This window comes from Phaseolus vulgaris, chromosome 2, assembly GCF_051622355.1.
Source record: "Phaseolus vulgaris cultivar YP4 chromosome 2, ASM5162235v1, whole genome shotgun sequence".
Lineage (NCBI taxonomy): Eukaryota > Viridiplantae > Streptophyta > Magnoliopsida > Fabales > Fabaceae > Phaseolus > Phaseolus vulgaris.
Window position 1 is genome coordinate 43,886,493 of NC_143499.1, and position 22,683 is coordinate 43,909,175.

At 30.3% G+C, this 22,683-nt stretch overlaps 3 protein-coding genes across 3 annotated transcripts; 1 reads left to right on the forward strand and 2 right to left on the reverse strand.

The window, feature by feature from the left end:
- The first annotated feature begins 4,938 nt into the window (after positions 1–4,938).
- LOC137809794 (UPSTREAM OF FLC protein (DUF966)) lies at positions 4,939–6,761 on the forward strand. Its single transcript, XM_068610871.1, has 5 exons — positions 4,939–5,275; positions 5,355–5,424; positions 5,518–5,630; positions 5,738–6,425; positions 6,512–6,761. Exons 1-5 carry the CDS (start codon positions 5,077–5,079, stop codon positions 6,654–6,656), a joined length of 1,215 nt encoding a protein of 404 aa, XP_068466972.1. The 5' UTR covers positions 4,939–5,076; the 3' UTR covers positions 6,657–6,761.
- A 6,219-nt stretch (positions 6,762–12,980) lies between these two features.
- Positions 12,981–14,599, reverse strand: LOC137809795 (Polynucleotidyl transferase, ribonuclease H-like superfamily protein). Its single transcript, XM_068610872.2, has 5 exons — positions 14,103–14,599; positions 13,965–14,011; positions 13,771–13,834; positions 13,488–13,661; positions 12,981–13,365 (listed from the first exon to the last, which is right to left on the reverse strand). Exons 1-5 carry the CDS (start codon positions 14,550–14,552, stop codon positions 13,273–13,275), a joined length of 828 nt encoding a protein of 275 aa, XP_068466973.1. The 5' UTR covers positions 14,553–14,599; the 3' UTR covers positions 12,981–13,272.
- A 1,600-nt stretch (positions 14,600–16,199) lies between these two features.
- Positions 16,200–19,905, reverse strand: LOC137812385 (bifunctional aspartate aminotransferase and glutamate/aspartate-prephenate aminotransferase). The gene is made up of 10 exons (XM_068614335.2): positions 19,582–19,905; positions 19,286–19,502; positions 19,120–19,213; positions 18,918–19,021; positions 17,765–18,013; positions 17,562–17,675; positions 17,316–17,399; positions 16,932–17,102; positions 16,708–16,821; positions 16,200–16,487 (listed from the first exon to the last, which is right to left on the reverse strand). The coding sequence occupies exons 1-10, from the start codon at positions 19,683–19,685 to the stop codon at positions 16,347–16,349; spliced, it is 1,392 nt and encodes a 463-aa protein (XP_068470436.2). The 5' UTR covers positions 19,686–19,905; the 3' UTR covers positions 16,200–16,346.
- Between the last annotated feature and the right edge of the window lie 2,778 nt (positions 19,906–22,683).

The window sequence follows — 22,683 nt, forward strand, 5'->3', positions numbered from 1 at the left end:
AATAATAAAATATTAAATTAAGTTATTTAATTAAAATATAAATTGAATTATTGAATAGAAGTACAAACTTACCCTGCATTGAATTGAAATATTTAAATGAATGACTCATTAGTTGAGTTAGTTGAATTTGACAATCCTAATTGATATCAGCAATAAGATGAATTTTGTTTTAGAAAATGTGGGTGATAGAAGCATATGTTATTTGAGTGAAGGAAATATATATAGTGATAGATGTAGAAATGTAGTTAGAATTTGAAAGTGGTGGGGGCAAGATCTACAGAGTAGACGAAGCAAAGAGGCAGAAAAGGGTTTTTTTCTTCTGACGAGAACTGTTTCACGTGCTGTAGCGGAAGCTGTGTATACATCATGCATGCATGGATCCAATGCAATCCAACAGAGTCACAGGAACAGCCATAGGAGCTTCCAAGATCCAACATGCAATACATATCAACTATCTCTTTCTACCTGACCCAACCTCTCTGAAACTCTCTGCATTATGTTTCACTTTTCATCGTCATCATCCATTTATTAATGCAACCAGACCATCCCAACCTCTCCACTGTACCACGCACGTAACACAAAACAATCATGCTATTAGTTCCTTGTCCTTTTCACCTTTTTTCTTTTTAGATCGGTCAACTCAAACATAACCTCATACACTACCTTATAAATTACTGTCTAATTCACATTTTATTAGGGTTTTCCATTTGAAAAAAATACGAAACATAGTTGTTTTTGGTTCTTTTTCCTTATCAATGTCACGAGATGCAAGGATGATTTTGGCAGTTGCTTCGTCTGCTTCGCCGTATTTTGGCTAAACTGTTTGCAACTGCGAAGCTGCAACTAGTCTCGAGGAACGAGAAGAATCTATGCAATAAGTAATCCCAATGTGTTGTAGATGTTAGTAGTGAATGTTGTAGGTCGATTCAATTTGTGTTTTTGCATTGTGTCCGTTTCATTTACAATCAAATAAGAATTTCCATTTTAAACTAACATGTTTTAAGATTTTTTTAACATTTTTCTAATTGTAGAACGTGTAATAAATATGTTCAACAATGTTGCAATGGAACACAAATGCCCATTTCACTAATTTGAAGTACCTCAAGTTAAACTTATTTTTATTAGTTATTCAATTAAAAAATCATCAAGATATTAAAGACTCCAATTTTTTTTTTCACTTTAAAAATCAAAATAATTAGTTGTTATTTGACTAAATTAAATACCATTTTATAAATTAAAAAATAGTTGATATCTATATTGGATTCATGGTGACATCATCATTAAATAAACTATATTAAGAAAGAAATATCTATATTATATGTACTCAAAAAGTAATGATATTAATTATCATTTCAAATAATAAATAATCCGTATCAGTATCATCATTGAAAAACCTAAAATAATAATAAAATATGAATTATGTCAATCTTATATAATATTGCACAATTTGTTTACTTTGGATTAGATTTATTTGTTGTCTTCAAGCTTTTTTAGTCAATTATATATTTAGTTTTGAAAATTAAATATATTTAATATTTACAAAATTTTCAAGTTAATAAATTAGTGAGCGTTTAAAAGAATTTGCTGAAAACATGTAATTAGGGTTTGAGAGAATTTAAGATTTTTTTTTAAAACAAAATATGTTTCCATTTGTAAGTTTTAAGTAAAAGAAATTTACAATAATTTAAATGATTCCATTAATGAAAATATATTTATTGGTTTTGAATTTGTGAAAATCTCTAATAACTGTTTATGTTGAATTTTTGAAAATTTTGAATAAAAATTTAGGGAAAGACTGACAATGAAACTAAATGTCAGGTACAAGACATTAAAATCCCATATATTTGCTTTATTTAAAAAGGAAAGTACGATCAAAGAAAAGAGAAGGAGAGAAAAATGGAAATATTTTGGATTATTTGGTTGGTAAGAAAATTAAAGAAAAATATTTGAAATGGGTAAAATATATACTTAAATGGTATAAACATCCTTAAAAAATAATTCAGATAGAAAGAGAGTGTCATTTTACTCATCATTTTATAATGATGTTGTTTACTTTTTTTTTCTAATTTGAAAGGAACCAAATTTATGATGGGTGCCACCAAAATGTTTCTTTCAACTGATTTACATGTGAACCAAACAAAAGGAAGGAATATAATATTAAATTATTTATCTTCTCTCCTTTTAGTTTAACTCAACTAAACAAAGTGTAAGTTTCAAACAAATAAACCATTAGAATATTTTTGTTGCATGAAGTGTTTAAATAAATGGTTATTTATTGCTTAATTTGAATTGACAAAGACACTTTTTTAAGCATGGTTTCCTCAAGCTTCTGACTTTATGTTGCATTAACATGAGACAATGAACTCCAAGAACACCAAAGAATTGAAACAAGCTAAGTCAAATAACTTACACCATTGAAGAACCTTCCTCTTATCAAAAGAGATTAACGTAAGAAAATAGTTGACACGTAAGAAAAATAATGGATAAGACATTTCTTTAGAGAAGGAAATACACAAGTAGAAAAAATTGAAGCTATGTATCATGCAATAATGGAGCAGAAAGAGAGAGAGAAAAAATAGGCATTCCCTATTCTAGTCATACACAATAAAAGATAAGATATTCATATTACATTTGCAGAAGTGTAGAAAACTTTTCACAATGAGTGGTCATCTATGAAAACTTTGAAGCTCAACGAGTTCAAAAAGTTGACAAGTCAAATCTATTGTTGTTATTTACTTTTAATCGATCATTTTAAAACATTCTTCGCAACAATATAAGTAATGCTCCAAATGTGCAAGACTGTCTCATTTAAGAAAGATATTATCAAATGTTGTCACAGAGATAAAAAAGTATTTTAATAATATCATCATAATCATTACTATAATAATGATAATTCAGCAAATTACGTACACCCTTTTATTTTTTACACTTCCTACAATATCTGTATCTTTAAAATTTTCACCTTAGTTCAGAATTGTTTTGAAATATTATTGTTTTGTGGTACTTAATTACTAAACACATTATACAGTATAGATTTAAACCTTTCTTTAATTCCTTAACTTCACGAAATTGTCATTTTCAGCCTTTAAAAAAATATTTATCTATTCTTTGTTTTAAAAGGTTTCAGAAATTAATTCTAAAAATTACGGCGTGAACCTTTTCTTTATCAACTTTATTATATTATTGTTTATGTGACACATAGAAGATATGTTCTCTATTGTCATGCTATATTATTGAATTCATGATAAAAACAACCATTTATTGATAGAGATGTTAGCTTTTTATATAATTTTTTATTAAATCACAAATATTGATGAAAAAAATACGATTTCTTTAAACAGTAAAATTGATTAGTGAGTATGCGAAAACTATATTATGAAATTCTCTTTGTCTAAAGGATCGTGGATTTTATTAATAGACTGACAATGGTGTTCTTAAAATAATTTTTTTATTTTTCTTCCAAAATCAAACAAAAAATTATTTTCTTTATTTTATTAGTTAAATAACTGATTTTTTTTAATATTTGAGTTTTGAATATCGATTGAAAATTTATTAAAATATTTTTTAACATTTAAATAAATATTTGAATGTAATTAATATTACGATAATTTAATTATTCTGAATACATGTTTTAATTAATATGTTTAAATTTAATTCTTTTGGACATGATTTGTGATCATTGGACCCCTAATAATAATAATAATAAAATGGGTATACTAATATAATTAAGTCTAATGATTATAGTATAAAGTTGTATTAGTTAAAAATCATTTCACGTACTCATCAGTTCCATGATTCCTTACTTTTTAATAATCATGAACCCAAAAATTGGAAAAGCGTCGAGACCATCATTCCCTAGCAAAAAGCTTTCTCCCAAAAATCGCATGTAAAGCTGTGCAAAGAGTTTATACGACTGGAAGCGTTGAAAGTACACAGGCAAGTCGAGCAGTTTTTCTTTTGTTTCGTTTTCGAAATCATGTTTTTATACACATTTTAACAAGAAGTGCAGAAAGTTTAGAGAATGGGACTTGTTAGGGATATTTTACTAGTATCAATTTAAAACTATACAATTATTTATAAAATAAAATTTATAGTGATTTATATATTATGAAACATATATGAGATATCTGTGAATGGTTATCCTAAAAAAGCAATGGTGTAAGAAAGTGATAGAATAAGAGAATTCATAATTTGTATAAGAATTGTGTTATGTGGATGTTTTGTTAGGTTAATGAGAAAGTAAAAAAGAGAGAAGATATTTAATTGTTAGAAATTGTGGTATTTTTGTTGTCTTACCTGTCCTGTCCCCTCCCTAGAGGAGGGTGAGGAATGGAAAGTGATAAAAGTAAAAATGCGTCAACGATGTGAAGTGAAAATGGGAAAAAGTTGTCCTTACTAAGCCATGTCTGGCAAAGGTGACTGTTGTCTCAAATCAGGAACAGAGAGAGAGAGAGAGAGGGTAAAGTCAAAATTAAATTCATTTATTATGGGAAGCTGATTGAGACCATCACCTTGTCCTTCACCTTTTCCCTTCTCTTCTCTTTTGCTTTCTTTTCACCCACTCCTCCTTCTCCCATTGTGTCTTTCTTTCTTTCCATTTAACGCTCCTTTTTTAAGGGAATCTTTCCCTGCAACCACATGTACCATCCTGATTTCACGCTTTTTTTAAGCTCTATGCACTATATACACTGCCTCATCCCTCATGCTTTCATATACATCTAAACTAATATTAAATAAATCCCATCCCTACCCTACCACTCCCATCCTAATATCATTTTTCTCTCTCATTTACAAACTACTTTTTCTTAAATGGTAATTCAAAATTTTGAGTGAATAAAAGAAATTGGAGGTGGCATTATAATTGTGGTATTATTAAAAAATGGTACGAACTTTGTAAACGGGTTTCTTATCCATGCAATGCAACATTAATTACGCACTCCGACTCACTCTCTTTCCCTGGTCCTTTTCTGGTGGAGTTTCGTTGTGGTGCGAGCATAAATACCATTCTGGGGCCTGCTCATTCCTCCGCTAGCCACCGTTATCAGAAGCAAGAAAAGAGGTTTATTTGGTTGGAGCATGGATGTGAATAGTGTTCGTTCACAAAGAGGAAACAGGGAGACGAGCCCAGACCGCGCCAAAATATGCAGGTTGAAGCATAAAGTGAAACCCTCTAGAAAAGTTCAAGTAGTGTACTATCTCTCCCGAAACGGCCTTTTGGAGCACCCTCATTTCATGGAGCTCACCCTTTTGCCCAATCAACCTCTCCGTTTAAAAGGTACGAGCATATATCAACACAAAAAAGGAAAGCTTCCTCCTTCACCTTTCTTTTTCTTATATGGTTTCATTTTCTAAAGATGTCTTCGACCGGCTCATGGCTCTCCGTGGGACTGGCATGCCTCTGCAATATTCATGGTCTAGTAAAAGGTAGTTAGCCCTGTGTATTAAATCGATTTCATTCATGTTCTACAAACACACGTTCCAATTTAACAAGGTTGTTTTTTAATTTGGCAAACTCAGAAACTACAAGAGCGGTTATGTGTGGTACGACTTGGGTCTGAAGGATGTAATACATCCCGCAGAAGGAGGCGAATACGTGCTCAAAGGATCTGAACTGGTGGAAGGATGCTCTGGTAGTTAATACTCTCTTTTTTTATTTTTCATTTTTTTTACTTTCGTTGTTTGGGTTGAAGATTAATTAATTATAACACTTTTGATTTTGGATTGATTCACGGTTCAGAGAGGTTTAATGTGAGCAACAAACAGGGAATCCATCAGCAGGGAGAGGGGAATTACAACTACAATTACGATTCAAGGAGCAAGGCGTTGGGTGTGTGCAACAAGCCGCCGCAGAAGGAGCGTGAGGAGTACGAGGATTACGAGGAGGGGGAGAAAACAAGCTACACGAGTTCCACCACTACCCCACACTCGCGTTGCTCCAGAGGCGTGTCCACGGAAGAACTGGTTTATGAAGAGGAGAATAACAACGGCAACGCGACGAAGGTAGCTGGTGCGACAACGGCGAGCGATAATAATGATAAGAATTTGGCAGGCGGTGAGGGTGACGCGCGGAGTGAGAAGGTGAAGCGGAGGGTGGAGGGGGATGGGTCGGTGTCGAGCCGTTACTCCGTTCTGCTGCAACTGATAGCGTGTGGGAGCGCGGGGACGGAGTTGAAGGGGAAGCAGGGGCCTCGGCTGAGCGATGTGGGGACCAAAGAGAGGGAGAGGGAGAAGAAGAGTTTGTTTTGGGAAGAGGGTGATAGCGAGATGGTGAATTGCGTGTCGGAGAATCCGAGGATGTTGGGGAATTTGCAGGCAGAAGAGAAGGAGTACTTCAGTGGGAGCTTGGTAGAGTCAATGAAAGCGAACAGGGTGGCGTTCCAGGGGGAGCCTGTGCTGAAGAAGTCCAATTCCTACAACGAAGAAAGGTTTGGTTTGGTTTGATTTTGAGTTTGGTTTGGTTTTGTTTAATTTTGATAAATTGATTAATTAGTTTGGTTGTTGTTATGTGCAGGAGGAGTAGGCTGGGGATGGAGGAGGTGAAGGAGGCGAAGGTGGTGGTGGAAGAGGAGAAGAGGGTGGTGAAGGGAGGAGGAGGAGTGAAAGAGAAATGCATCCCTCTGATGAAATCTCCGAAACAGAGTAGTGGTAGGAAGTGATGTGGTCACGTGAATGCCCAGGAATTTATGGGATTTTTAAGTACAGCATTTAATTAGGGGTTCAGGGCTCATTGCCTGCATCATTAATTTCTTTTCACTTTTTAATTCCCTCTAATAACTGCTTCTCTGCTACCGAATCTTGCTGCATATTTAAAATAATAATGTCGTAGAAAGTAGCAACCATAAATCTCTTTCACCTCGTATCACCCTGACATCAACTTTTATGCTTTCCTTCGATAAGGAAAGGGAAAGAAATAGGATTTTAAAAATGGAGGTTTGAAACACAAATTGCAAACTAAATAAATACAACTGCAGCCTCACATTAACTTAATAACTTGTAATTAATAAAAAGTATATTTATTATTATAATTAATGTTTATAATTTATTATATATAATATGATTAATTATGTTATTTTATAAGAATTAGTTTTTTATAATCTTTAATTATATTTTTTATATTTAAATTATAATTCTATTTTAAATAAAAATAAAAAGTAAAAGAATAAATTTTAATTAATTAATTAAATTTTTTATATATGTGTATATATATATATATATATATATATATATATATTCAACTTCACAACTCTTAAATAAAGTTTAGAGTGCAAAATTTTGTTGAGTTTCCGTATTTTAATGTTTTGATTTTCACACTTTAGTAAAATTGTTTTTTCTTGCCCAACAGTCTTAACTGTTATTGTTCATCTATTAAAGTGAGATAGAAATGTGTAATTTTTATGATTATGCATCTTTCATTACTTTACATGTAAATTTGAAATACACATAATCAAATTTAATCATGAGGATTTTTTTTTTTATAAATAATTTATTTCACGTCATATATGTAATAATGATTAAGAAATATATAAGATACCATTATAAAATGAAAATATAAATTTGTCTAATTACTTTGATTAATCGGTCTCATTTATTTATCCAATATTATTTGTGATATAATGATGATCTTATCATATTAATATTAATAATGATAGAAAAGTGTGGAGACTTTCCAAAATATTGTTATACGACACACATCATTTATGCATTTGACGACAAATTTAGATTAGTTTGTCAATTAAAACTTATGCATGCAATGGTAGATAAATGGAACCTATTGAATGACATACTACACTTGATCCAAGTTTTATGAAGTTAGAATATATTTACACATGTATGGAACTAGTTACCTCACCAAGAAATTTAATGTTATTAATACATATGGACTAAAAATAATATTTTTTATATTTATAAACTAAAAAAATATTTAATTTAGAGGAGTAAAAGTAGGAACAACATTGGGATGGGGCATGCGTACTTTGCATCCCACAACAATCAATTCTTGATAGAACTATATTTTTTTATAAAATAGTCAGGGAAACCCAACAAGAAAGAAGTGAAAATATATAAAAGATAATAATAAGGAGTATTGAAAAAAAAATGAGGAATATACCTATCTATCTAAGGAGTTAATAAAGAAGAAACAAGTTAATAATGTCTGTTGCAAAATAATAGTATTAGAGAGATCAGTTAGGATGATTGAGAATGGTTATCTAAAGGTATGAAAACTTAAAAGAGAAATAAAAAATTTGAAATAAATTACGAGGGATTGAAAAAGTGAAAAACATAAGAAAGGAAGAGAGAAGAAAATGATTTTTTTTTTAATAATATTTATTTTTATGTGATGACAAATGATTGTTGTTATCAGAGGAGGTGTGAACATAAAAATAACTAACATGAAAATATTTTCTAAAAAAAAATATTTGTAGTAAAAACTAAAGAGGGCAAGGAGATAAACAAAACAATATTTTAAGATTTAATACTAAATGACGAGTCAAAGTAATTACTATTTAATTTTAATGTTAAAAAATTATAAAAAAAATTGAATATGAAATTAATTTCTATCATACATGATTAATTGTTATCTATAATTAAAAAGAATATTGAAATTTTAAATTTTAAAAATATATTTAGGTCATTGAACTAAAAATTACAATACTTTTGAAAACTAATTAAAAAATATAATTATAAAAATAATATTATCTTTATTCATTTTTTATTTATTAAATATTTTAAAAAGGGTTCGTATTCAGTTATCAAGAACCGAATTTTGACCTGCTTTACAAACCGTTTCTGTAATTAAATTTTAAAAAGTTTTGTGTTTGTATGTTTTTAGCACAGTTTTTTAAGAAAAGTTTCCATTTTTCAGCTATAATTTATTTATCGATATATTAATTAAATAGTTGAATAGATTTATAATATTTTAATTCTTTTGACGAACAATCATTTTAACATAATAATTTTTTTTTATTACTCGCGTTATTTAAAGAATATAGTACTTCAGATGACAAATAATAATAAATTACATGTACGCTTTGGATTGGGTTTTTAATGTTGCTCGGTTGAGTGGCTGGGAATTTTGATGTATGTGGAGATGAGAGGAAAGTAAATAAATTAAAGTATATTTATTAATTTATTTTTTCAATAAATGTGTGTATTTTAAGTCATAGGTGAACGGAAAAAAAATTACCCAAAGACACATTGGCAATTTTTAATATAACATAATTTTTATATTTTTTTCAATTATTCCAATTTAATCTGTTACAATTTTTTATGATATTTTCTATTCAAATTTATTCACATGTTTTCTATTTAAATAATCTCACTTTAAATTATTTTTTCCTTTTATTTACATTGTCATCCCAATTCAAACATAATATTGAGCAAGAAAACATACGGAGCACTCAAATATGTTACATGATGGGTTTATCCTCTTACATAGAGTTTAGAAAGTATTTTTAAATTCAAAAAATTCATTATCAACTTTAAAATTTGAAATTAAAAATTGTATCTCAAATTTTACAATTTAAAAGGTATTTTCTGAATTCAAAAAGTATATTGTGAACCCTAAAATTCAAAATACACTAAAAAATAAATTTCAAACTCTAAAATTTGAAATGCAATTTTTAATTTCAAATTCTAAAGTTCAAAATGTATTTTTGAATCCAAAAAATAATTTTTAAATCTATAATTCATAATACAAAGTTGTATTCTGAATTTTAGAATTTTAAATTTTAGAATAAAAAAAGGAATAAAAATATCAATAAAAAAGATAAAATTATCATTTAACGTGTGTTTGAAGAAATTCAAACCAATTATTTTCTGCCTAAGTAAAGAAAATCCAACTTGCCCATTATCCGGGATAATCTACTATATTAAGAATGTTTCTTCTTGGACCTCCATGTGTTTTTCTACCATCCCTATACACAACATGAAAAATATTTTTTTATCTTTTTCGTGCCATCCTCATAGAGTAGTTTTTGGATTATGTAATTCAAAAACTAAAAAAGACTTTTGAATTACATAATCTAGAAACTAATCATGCATATGAAAAAAAACTTTTAAATTATGTAATTCGAAAACTAATTACAAATTTGAAAAAAAACTTTTAGGTTACATAATCTGAAATATTATAAAAAGGTATCTTTGGATATATGAAAATTTATGGAGGTGATAGAAGAATATATGGAAGTGGACGAAGAAACATTCCTCTATTAAGGAGGATATTGGGTACTAACGTTATATTTTTATGGCCCAATACAGTTGAGAAGCTCACAAGTATAATTTTAACCTATTCAGACTATAACAATCTCTCCAAGGTGAAAATAAAAAATGCTCTATTATTATTGATTATCCATAAAATGACCTAAATTTATAGTTTCTATATTTTTAAATGAAAATGGTTCCCTGCTCAAACCACGCTTCTTCATTAAATTTCATATAATCCAACAACCTAACCAACATTGACGTTGGAATATATATATATATATATATATATATATATATATATATATATATATATATATTCTCTATCACTCTTTATCCAGTTAAGAATTATTTATCCAATGAGGATAGAAGTAGAAAGGAAAAAAAAAAGGGAACTATTGTGTTTATTGTTTAGATGTAGGAAAATGGAGAGTCAACACATTTAAGTGAAAAGATTGTAAATGATATAATTGATGTGATTGAAAGGTAAAAAATTAATTGTTATTTTTTAATTTACCAATATACCATTGTCTTGAAATTTGGAAGGATTTTAAATAAAATAAAGATAATTATTAATTGATTGTTGAAAATATTTCGGACATAAAATTTTGAAAGATTTAAATTGAAATAAAAAATAATGTTTATAATTAAAAGTATTTATATTTATTTTATTATTATTGTCTGAAATTTGTTAATTCTCATCAAATTAAGAACACTGTGACCATTGATTATTGTAATTACAATATGATTTGATACAAAATAGAACTCTTGATCGAATCGATTATCTTCAAGCACAATTCATTAAGATCCACATGCTAATCAATTATAAGAAAACACATAACCAGTTATATTATGGGGTATCATGAAGTCAAATGTAAACAATTATACCCCTTAGTTTCATACCAACATTGTCTGGAGTGCTTCAAATCCATGCACCATGCAACACAAATACAACATTCAGTAACAAATATTAAACGTATTGTTTCAATGGAGTGAATACATTTTCAATTGTAAACTTAAAATATACATTTCTTATATCACGTACAATGGTAACATATGCTCTATTTTTATTCTTGGTAACCATAACCAATTATGATAATTGATTATGAAGAGGTCCATAATCGATTATGAAAGAAATATTAATTATGAATGAATGGTCTAATCATTCTCATGTTAGTGAAGATTTAGAGACATATTAGTAATTGATCTATTCATAACAAAGTTTTTATAAATTTTTTCAGGATTTAGGAGAGTCCATCTTTCACTCTCCTCTCATTTTCCCCCCTCCAAAACTAGTGTCAATCCATCAAACTAAGCATGAACAATACCATAAGGTTTTCGATCCTCAAATGCATACCAACATTAAATACACTTATTCAAACAAAGCATTAGTAACAATATCAACTTAAAATACTTCTAGAAAATTCAACGAGTGTGATCATATTGTTTACTTAAAAAAAGTCCAAAAGAAAAGAAAAGAAGTGCACTGCAAAAAAAATATACGTTTATGAAAAAAAAATATAAAAAAAAATATAAACATTTTATATAAATTGAAAAGACACAATTTAAAAGCTTCCTATTAGATTTCATAAATAAACTTGAAAACACTATTTAAATTTATAAAGCCTCCTCAATATTTATATCTGCAAAATATTTATAAATTTATTTTATTATTTTTTAAAAATAAATTACGAAAACGTATGCACTACACATATTTACAATATTTTTTATTAAATTTTAAAACTAAATATTTCGTCCTACGCGACATTTTTTTACTAAGCTTTAAAAGTAAATTTATGTGGATTTGTGACAAATTTCTAAAAATTTGCTTCGACGACACATCCCCCATCAATCACTGCAACATAAGCACATCAGCTACTGCGACACAAGCACACATCAACAACTGCTCGCGATTTCAACTATTCATTAACTTAGTTTTTTCTATAATCTTTTATTATTTTTTTATTATGATTGGGTTGTACTTTATGGAGATGACAAACACATGAATTAGCTCCACAGTGGGACAACCGCATTACATTCTGATTCTGCATCATTCAGCTACGACTCTGCTGTCAATCTTCTGTCACTTCGTCTTTAATCTTTCGCCACTCTGCTGCATTCTACAAGCTAATTCTCCACTGTAAACAATTGGTTTGATTATTATTTCTTATTCTAATTTCACTCTTTTCATTGCAGGTCTTAATAGGTGATGCTTTAACCTGTGATAATGCTAATGTGTGCACTGCAACTTGTATCTATTTAAAAAGTGGACTCGCGGATAACCAAAGTGCATAACTTGTGACTATTAACACTTTGTCTTTCATGTTATATAGAGCATAGATCTTATAAAATTCCATTCAAATTTAAGTGCAAGTTTTGAGGTACTTTTCTTTTATAACAATGGATCAAAAGACCACAAAGAATTCTGATGGAACTAAGTCATCAAATGGATAAATGTTTATCATGACACAAACTTAGGAACAATGAAACAGAATTTTTGTAAGATAGTCTTATTCATTGTTTCATTTTTTATAATAGTTTTGTTTGAATCATAAGTATAATTTTTATTTGTTTTTACTTTTAGTCAAAAGCTTGATAATGTCATTACTTCTCAAATTCAAAAAAAATAAAAAAAATCCAACTCTCCATTATGTATTTTACAAAAATTTGGAGACAATCGAACATATGACTATGGTTTACTTTCCTCCCAATAACAAACTTTTAATCAACGTGTACTTGCGATTCAATGGACCGGTTAAGCTTGAATCCGAAACTCATTGTTGGAAAATATTGATGTCAATATTCATTTTGATTTCATTTACAGATATTGTGTTGTTAATTATCATCTTTGAATTAAGAAATATGCTTTACATATGAATCAGAATAACTGAATTATACACAAATCAAACAATTAATTGAACTCTACACAAATGAATTAGTGATGCCACTTGGTTTGTTCAGAATCCTGAAAAACACTCTGGCATCTTGTTCATGCACAGCTTCCTTTCAATATATGCCAACTCAACTAAACCAAAACGTGAGGCCTTTTTGTCTTCCATGATGCCACTTTCTTCACCTTAGTAATGAATGAGAATGCTTGAGAAGTTGTTGAAGTGGTGGTTGCCCTTGTGCTTTATACAACAAGCCCTTCACTCTTTCGGTCACCTACGTTTAAAGAAATTCCACTGTCATTGTTAAAGGGTACAAATATCTGAGGTTATATATATACTAAAAACATGCACTTGAAAATCAAATAAGCACTATGCCAAGAATGTATAAAATAAAACCTTTCCCAAACTTCCCCTAGCATAGGGGACAGTCCTCTGATACCCTAATGTAGTAGGGGGAGACTTTCTACTAGTCTCTTCCTTGCAGGGTGATTTCCCATTGCTTCTGCTTCGCGTCATAATGCTGGGAGATTCATACCATTTGCTTTCAAATATGTTTGGTAGACTAGATTCCTAGCATCACCCATAAGCCATAACAAACGTGTGAGAATCATGCTAATAGCTCGAATATTTGCTTTCAAAGGTAACCAAGTAGAATTGAAAATGGAGATTAATTGCACACCAGAAACAACACCGTTGCACAGTGCTTAACCACCTCCAAGTTCATGCGAACATCATCTAGGCTCCTGCATACAAAAATTGTTAGCTTTGATAGTGATTCATCTAATTAGTTAATGTATTAAAATTGAAGTCTTGTATATGATGCTGAAGTTGGTACAAATAACCATTATCAGTACTAGAGTTAAAAATGTGTACCTGTGCTTTTGTTGGCCCAGACCAAAATAAGAAGCTAGTGATGCCATCTGCTCATAAATAATAGTGAATAAGAACTTGAAATAATTACGAGGATTGTGTTTGTTGTGTGAAGAATTAATCACTAGCTGCTATATATACCTTCATATTACCGGCTCTTCTTCCAAACTTCTCAGTTAGGACCCCCAAAGAATCAATGATTCCAACAGGTAAAGGTGCTGGCCTATTGATACCATCAAAGGCCTCTTTGATTCGGACACAGTCAAATCTCTGGATGTTATGCCCGGCCCACACCCTTCCATTTAAGATACTGAATATTCTGTCTGCAACATCCTCGAAAGATGGTGCATTTTCAACAGCTTTACGAGTTATTCCATCACTTCTGCTAGATTTCACTGAGACCACAGACAGATCTTTGGGTTTTATGAGGGTGGTGTAGCTCTCAACCTCGTTGAGTTTGTGAGGAGTAACTACAATAGCACCAAACTCCAGCACCCAGAAACGTTCTCCACCTCTTTTGGGCACTGTAGTTTCCAAATCAAAGAAAACAATCTCGGGGGCGTGCTCGTTGCATGAATAAGAGAAATCCATGATGAGAAGGCTTTTGTGTTATTTTTCCCTTTCCTATAGATTCTTTCATGTGTTTTACTATATATAGATGAAGCTAAGGTTTGAAAGGTGGTATTTTGGGACAGAAAAGTGCATGTAAAGGAAACCCAATTGTTGTGTGTGAAGGTTGATTGTCTCCAGGTTGAAGTCACTATGCAAGATTGCAGGAAGAGGAAGGAGCTCCTTAGCTTCTTGAGAATGTTTAACTTTGGTGTTGATGAGAATATTGAAGAGGTAGAGTTAAGATTGCCCTTTCTTCTAACCTTCCTTCTATTTTTGAATGTGTTGCATTGCCTTTCCAACAGGAAACTTCTAATCAGACCTTAACCTTACATATTACAAAACTTGTGGTTCTGGGGCAGGTCAAGCCGTTTCTTGGACTTCATTACCACCTTTGCTTTTCCAAATATATTATATGCTTGGGATCCTAAGTGTGGTCCCTCAGTACCCTTAAACAAAATTCAGTTTCTATTTCATCCAATATTCCTGGGCTTTAATATACGAGGCCCAACTCAAGGCTCTATTGCATTGTACAATTGCTTCCTACACCTAATCATTTTAAACTTGCACCCAATAACTTTCTAAAATTCTAGGACTGTCCTTGATTCCAAAACTGAAATTCCATAACTAAAAAATACATTTCGAAAAGGAAATTTGGAATAGATTTTTTGCGTTCTAAAAATGAAATCAAAAAACAAATTCTCATTTTAACAAGATAAATCTGAAATACAAATAATACATTTTAGGAGGTTGTCCAGTTTCATAATCACTAAGAAATGGGTTTAAATATTTTATTATTAGCTAATATATAAACATTTCCGTAAGTATTTTTGAAACATTGTATTTTCACTACTTTAATTATTTTCTTAGACTCATTTTACCTAAATTTTTTACTCAACCACGAAAAAATATGAAACATAACTTCATTTCTTTCTAAATTATCAAATTTCGATTAATGAGAATAATTCTTATATTATTCATTCACACGGTTTGACAATTCAATGCTAAAATTTAATGGGTCTCTTTAACTATTTTTATTGGGTGTCTATATATTATATTTTAAAAAATTTGTAAAAGAACTGATTTTGCATGTCAAGTTATCCTTTCCCCTGCAATAATTAACTAACGATTTTACTCAAAAAACTCAATGAAAAGGCCTGCTGTTAATATGCTAACCTTCCAGTATAACGTCAATGAAGAAAAGAAGTGGTAGCTTAAAATTTCCAACCAAATGAGCAATGCTTAATAAAATTATATATTTATCCAGAGTCTAAAAACTAGTTTATAACAGCACTGTTCATTTGGATCCTCTTCCCTGCTTTTAAGGTTATTGTTTATAGATTATCACAATAATCGATTATAATTTATTATTATTATAAAACAACTTATATATCATTATTATTATTATTATTATTATTATTATTATTATTATTATTATATATTTCATCTATTATCAAATAGATAACTGAAATTACAAACAATTTATTTATCTCAAAAACCAACTAAAATTTCTACATTAATTTCTACAATAATATATTGACAGTGCTGATACGAAGCCCATTTTTAATTCTGATCCGATTGATAAATTGAGAGATTCCTTTTATGTAACACAAATAAAAGGGCCAAAAATTTAGTGGTTATAACTTTAAACCATTAATAAGACAGTTGCTTATTTTATTAGTGGAAAACTAGCCAGAGCCGATTATTTTCAGACAGATTAGACATTGCCAGCATTAAAATAAAAATAAAATACAGCAGTTACACGAAACATCGATATTAAACAAGTGCAGCAGAGCTTAGAGGGATGAGTGCTTTCTTAATTCTTTCTACAGCTGCCTGTAGGGTAGTAAGGGATTCTGCATAAGAGATGCGGATGCAAGTATCATCTCCAAATGCACTCCCTGGAACCAAGGCTACCTGTAAGCCAAAATGCCAAAACACAAAGTTATTATACTTTTCACTCTCAGCACTTTTGTAATAATTAGAACAACAATTTCTGCCCTTTTGCTAAGAACACTTATTCTTTATTTCTTTCTCGACTATTTTACAGGTTATACAGTAAAATAAAATATTATTTGAAAATTTCCTACATATAAAATATCATTAAATCTTTAAAGCAGTTACATCATGAGAATACCTGGCCCACATCCAGTAGGTATCGACAGAGGGACTCAGAATCCTCAATTTTACCGAATCCTTCAGCTTCTCTTCCATAATAGAAGCTGAAATCAATGAATAGATAAAATGCTCCCTGCGAGTGAAAAAGAGAAGAATCTTGTTTAAGTAGAAAAGCAGACAAGGGTGATACAAAACAAAAAGAGGTGGATTATTAACAAAAAAATAAAATAGAAGAATTTGCACCTGAGGTTCGGATATCTTCACACCATCTATTTCTCTAAAACTTTTTACCAGGAAATCCCTTCGCTCTCTAAATGCTTTAACCATGGTAGAAACTGCCTCTCCACCAGCATAACCTAGTCCTAATGCAGCAACTGCAGCTTTCTGGGCAATACTACTGGCCCCTGAAGTGAACTAAATTCAATATGATGCATCAGTGCATGCCGCATATAATATGGTATAGAAACAATAGTCTAACAAATTCCAAATGAATTCTAAAATCTTAATCAAATGCTAAATCTCATTAAACCTAATGTATCGTAGGCTGTAGCAAAGGGAAATTCAAGACAGGTAGAAGTATAGAATTGGATGAGGCTGATGAAAATGACCAAAAATAATCAAGCATACCTGACTTTGGATCTTTCCACATGCAGCAACAAAATGTTTTGGACCAGCAATATATCCAAGCCGCCAACCCGTCATTGCAAAGGCCTATACGAAAACAGCTCAAAAACATCATAATCAAGCTTAAAGGCCTCCATGGCATATCATTAACTACAACCACACTGTGAAATAGACCATAAGCATTTGAATATAAAATAAGAATGAATGATTAACACACCATTCAACTCTAACAAAAAATTACATACTAACCTTAGAAAATCCATTTACAGTTAGAGTTCTGTCCCACATTCCCGGTAAAGATGCAAAGCTTGTGTGGGTTGTTGGGGCATAAATTATGTGTTCATAAATTTCATCCGAGAGGACCTGCATAAAACAACCATTAAGATCTTGAAAGAAAATATCATCTAGGTTGCACATTAAAGCACTAGTGATCTTCTCGTGGATGACAATACCAGAAGCCTTGGGTGCTTCGCAACAATCTGGGCTATCTTTTCAAGTAATTCCTTAGGGTAGACAGATCCTGTTGGGTTAGATGGCGAGCAAAGAATAAGAAGTCTCGATCTTTCAGTTATTTTGGATTCAAGAAGTTTGGGATCTAAGAGGAAATTATCAGATATTGATGTTGGAAGAATCACTGGTGTTGCATCAGCCAACCTTGCCATTTCAGGGTAACTAACCCAGAATGGAGCTGGAATAATGACCTGAAATATTTACAACACAGATGAAAGCCACCAAAGTGAGCAAAAGGAAAAATTACATATGAAGTATGTGATAAGCTGTCTAAAAACAAATCAGACATAAATATGCATATGAAATACGTTGTACATAGTGTAGTGCCTTTTTTATTTGTTTGATCCAAGAGCAAACATATTACTTGATTAGGGAAGCATTGCCCATTTATGTAAAACAGGGAAATTCTGATCTCTTTCTGTTAGTTGTATGAGTAGATTGATCCTAACTCTTGATTTTAATCCCTAAATTTATGGGATTGATTCCCTCAGTCTTGTATATAACAGACTACACAGCCAGAGACAATAAAACAAACACAGAGGAAAAAGGTGCAGAAGCTGAAAGGCCGTAGGATCTATTGGATAAGCAAATGCAAGTCAATAATTTCAGACTGGAGACAAATTGCAGTTATAGTACCCCCTTTATACTCGAATATAAGCAAAAAAATGGGTCATGTTCAGTGGACTTAAATATAACAAAAATTCAACTACTTTAGCTCTATTTAATGCTATTATTTAAAAACTATCCTTATCTTTTAAACCTAGGCCTCATATCCAATATATATGAATACGGATAATCTGGAAAACATACCTATGGAATGAAAAACCTTAAATTAACTTAACTATCATTCTTAATCAATATGAAATTAGTTAATTTTGCTTATATTTAAGTCCAAAGCCAGTAAAAGTGTGGCACCACCAATGTTATACATAGAAATTTCAAGCTTCTGCAACGAGCTGAATAGACAAAAAGGAATCATTCTAACAACAAAGTTCAAATCAACCATCCATTTTCAGACATAAACAAATGACTAGGCGGCATAAGTAGTTAGGTTCTCTAATGCTTACTGAGCATAAACCAAACCCCTTTACTTACCTCATCTCCAGGGGAGCAAACTGCCAGCACCGCCTGAGCAAGACTCTGTTTGGCTCCGTTACTAACCACAACCTGATCAGGAGTATAAGTAATCCCATTCTCCTCTGCAACACCGATTCAAAACTCAAAACTCAAAACACCTATTTCTTACAATAATCCAAATGAATCATAAGAAAAAAATCAAATTCAAATAAAAACCAACCTTTTAGCTTCCGACAAATCGCTTGACGCAGTTCCATGGTTCCGGCATTGGGCGTGTACCTCGTGTAACCTTCGCGAATTGCATTAATCCCAGCCTACGCACACAATTACACTATCAAAGGAAGAACGGATGGTTGCGAACGAAAAGGGAAATGCAGAGATGAAACCTCGGCGATGGGAGCGGGCGTATCGAAATCAGGCTCGCCGGCGGCGAGTCGAATGATGGGAACGCCGGCTTGGACGAGGGAGGTGGCGAGGTCGCTGATGGCGACGGTTTTGGAAGGCTTGACGGCATTGACACGTGGACTGATGGAAGGGTCAACGGGGAAGTCAGCTTGCGAAGCCTTGACGGCGAAGGTGTTTGATTGTTTTCCGGGACGTGTTCTGCGAAGGTGAGATCGGAAAACGGTGAGAAGGAAAAATTAGTGCGAAATGAAATTGGAGGGAAGAAGAGAGGACTCACTTGGGAAGGAAAGAGAGGGATCTAGAAACGTGACGAGATAAGGACAGGGATTGGTTCCGTAAAGGGATTCCGCAGTTGGCACCGTTATGTACAGTCTTCGCCATAGGCCAACAGAAAAGAACAGAAGAGAAGAGAATGGAGATGGAGAGGGTTAAACGGGAAAGTGGCAGTGGTTGTTGAAAAAGAGAAAGCTTTTGAAAGCAGAAGAGTGAAGGATGGTAGGTAGAGGGAGTTTGTTTGGTAGGATGGGTTTTGGGGTTGGAGAGTTGGTGACACTCTCCACTTTCATCAAAATTACATATTCACCAAATTATTTTTTATCATATTAATAACAACTCTATTTGAACTTATACAATAATATTTTTATCAAATATTATATTTCTCTCCTTTTTTTTATCATTATAAATGTGATTCATATATATATATATATATATATATATATATATATATATATATTAACTTGAATGTCTGAAACTTTTTCGCAAGTTCTAATCGGTGTTTAGATATTATTTTTTAGAACTTGATTCCATATAGTCAATAACTTGACAACAAGGTTTTACCACCCTTTTTAATAACTTATACTGTCATACTCAGTGTTGTAAAATATTTGTTTACGATGTGGAAAAAAAAATTCACTCTTTTCTAAATATTTATAGACCTAAGAATTTAAGTTTTATTATTGGAAGATATTTTTTTACAAATGTATCTCTTACATTGCCGTCTATTCTGTAAATAATTATTATTTGATTAGAACTTGAGAGTAATTTTGTAGGAAATCAATATTCTCTTATAAAGAATATTAATTATAACAATCACATAAATGCATATTTGCGTTAACATTTTAAATTTTTTAATTATTTAAAATATAAACAACTATAAGTTTTTTCACTAATGAGTTCTACATTATAATAAAATATTATTTATATATTTAGTATTTTTCAAAAATATTAAAACTAACTCTTTCATCCGTCATGAGAAAAAAAATTGTTATTATAGGAATAATAGACTCCATAAGAAACACATGAAACCCAATATTGTGATATTGATCATTCAAATAGTGAAGAAACTTTATAACTTGATTTCTTTTTAACAAAAAATGGAAGAAACACATAGCAAAATATTTTACTTGATAAGTACGAACAGATCGGGTTCAAAAAAAATTTAATTCATCCTAAATTATTCTTAATTTCGTAAAATACTTAGTGACTTACCAATCATCTTGACTTAAAGAGATGACTTTCAATTAAATCAGACATTTTAGAAAGATTTCTTAAAGTGTTTTATTTTTTTGTTATTCCAAATATCTATCAACATATCCATCCATATAAACGAAATATAGTTTATTACTTATCATTTAAAAAATATCAACAAACTAAAAAGACATAAACTTATCAATCACAAACTTTCAGTTTTTAAGGTGGTGTGAAATAATCTTTTGTATGAATTTGTTTATAAGGTAATTTATCTTCATGATGGACTCCTACGAGTATGTTATGTAATGATTATCGAAAGTTTAATTTTCAAGCAAGTGAAATGCTCAAAAGACCCAATATTTGAGAGACTTATTTTCTTTTTGTTAAATATTTTATGAAGTAATTATTTGCCTCTTGCTTTTCTTCAGCTGTTTTTAGCTCTGCCCAGAACAACTTCCACTCTGATCATCATGGTCACCCAATTTTCTCTTTTCACTGATATTTTTTCACACTCTGACTAAGTCAATTTGTGTAAAAATAATATTTTATATTGTTAAGATTTAGTTACAATTGAAATAATATTTATGGCATGACTCTAAGAAAAAAAAATTATTATTATTATAATTATTTATTTAGAAGTGTTTCGTTTTAATGAAAATAATTTTAAATAATATTAAATAATAATTTGCTGAATAATTAAAATGTTAAATTTATTTATTCTTTTAAACGTTGATATTTGTTTCAATATGTTAAATTTAAAAAATAATATTTTTTAAATACTTTTAATTAATTATTATTTTATAATAATTAATTATTTTATTATATTATGTATCCTTCTACAATATTAATTTTTTAATGTATTATTATTATTATTATTATTAATATTAGTCAAATTATATGTTTGATTTTATTAAAAACTTTCATATAGTATTAAATAAGAATTGACTGATATAATATTAAATGATAATTGACTGAGTAAGTTAGCATGTTAAATAATATAATTGACTAAATTAGATAAGGTCATACATATTCACTCTTTTTCACTTTTAGAAATGTGTTTCACTTCTTTGAAACCAAAACAATTTACATTTCCTGGGAATATATTTATTTATATCTATGCTTGTTTTACATTCATTTGTTTATATTTATGTTTGCTTGATATTTATTTATTTATACTTAAGCTTGGTTTATATTTATTTATTATACGCATTATAATTTTACTTCTATGTTATTAACACTATCCATATTATGTCAATTATTACTTTGTTGTTTGAAAAAAATGTTATAATTATTATTTTAAAATCATATAATAATAAATTTTGATATATATTATACATATTATTTGTTATTATTTTAAATCCTTTTATTTTTTAAAATTAAATTTGCATAATAAATATAACGGGTCACCATAATATATATATATATATATAGATAGATAGATATATAGCACTGAGACTTGCGATTTCTTCGAGGGCATTCGAATTATATATTACATGATTACGATTTCGTCTTTTGGAATGTACATTGTTAACGAAGTAAGGTTCGTTATGTCAGAAATTGAGGGTTATTAGTAAAATGAGTTAAGTGTATGACTATTCTTAAGAAGGCTTAAAGATACAAATAATATAATCAGGAGTAATAGAGTGGAAAAAACTATAATAGATAAAAAAATCTCTGTAACAAGTTATTCCAAAAATAAAAGATTGTGTGTATTTTTTGTACAGTGATGTTGAAGTTGTAACTTTGTAATCCGAAAAGAGAGCGTCAAAATCGCCAAATTGAATATCAAAGAAACTTCGGGGCAGGGTAAGCTAGCTGATGGTCAACACGGTGCGGGAAATCAAAATTTCACTGTAACACATTTCATCACTATATTATATTAATCTAATTCACTTCATCCATTATATAA

Bases quoted from the DNA above. Each gene is read 5' to 3' on its own strand.
- LOC137809795 (XM_068610872.2), bottom strand. From the start codon at position 14,552: ATGGATTTCTCTTATTCATGCAACGAGCACGCCCCCGAGATTGTTTTC. The intron at 14,012-14,102 runs GTATATATAGCA...ATTTATGAGCAG, and splicing joins GAAGAGCCGGTAATATGAAG to ATGGCATCACTAGCTTCTTA. The intron at 13,662-13,770 runs GTGTGCAATTAA...GGGTGATGCTAG, and splicing joins GTGCAACGGTGTTGTTTCTG to GAATCTAGTCTACCAAACAT.
- LOC137812385 (XM_068614335.2), bottom strand. From the start codon at position 19,685: ATGGCGAAGACTGTACATAACGGTGCCAACTGCGGAATCCCTTTACGG. The intron at 19,503-19,581 runs GTGAGTCCTCTC...TCACCTTCGCAG, and splicing joins TCCCTCTCTTTCCTTCCCAA to AACACGTCCCGGAAAACAAT. The intron at 17,103-17,315 runs GTATGCTTGATT...TATTGAATTTAG, and splicing joins GTGGAAAGATCCAAAGTCAG to TTCACTTCAGGGGCCAGTAG.
- LOC137809794 (XM_068610871.1), top strand. From the start codon at position 5,077: ATGGATGTGAATAGTGTTCGTTCACAAAGAGGAAACAGGGAGACGAGC. The intron at 5,276-5,354 runs GTACGAGCATAT...CATTTTCTAAAG, and splicing joins TCAACCTCTCCGTTTAAAAG to ATGTCTTCGACCGGCTCATG. The intron at 5,631-5,737 runs GTAGTTAATACT...TTCACGGTTCAG, and splicing joins ACTGGTGGAAGGATGCTCTG to AGAGGTTTAATGTGAGCAAC.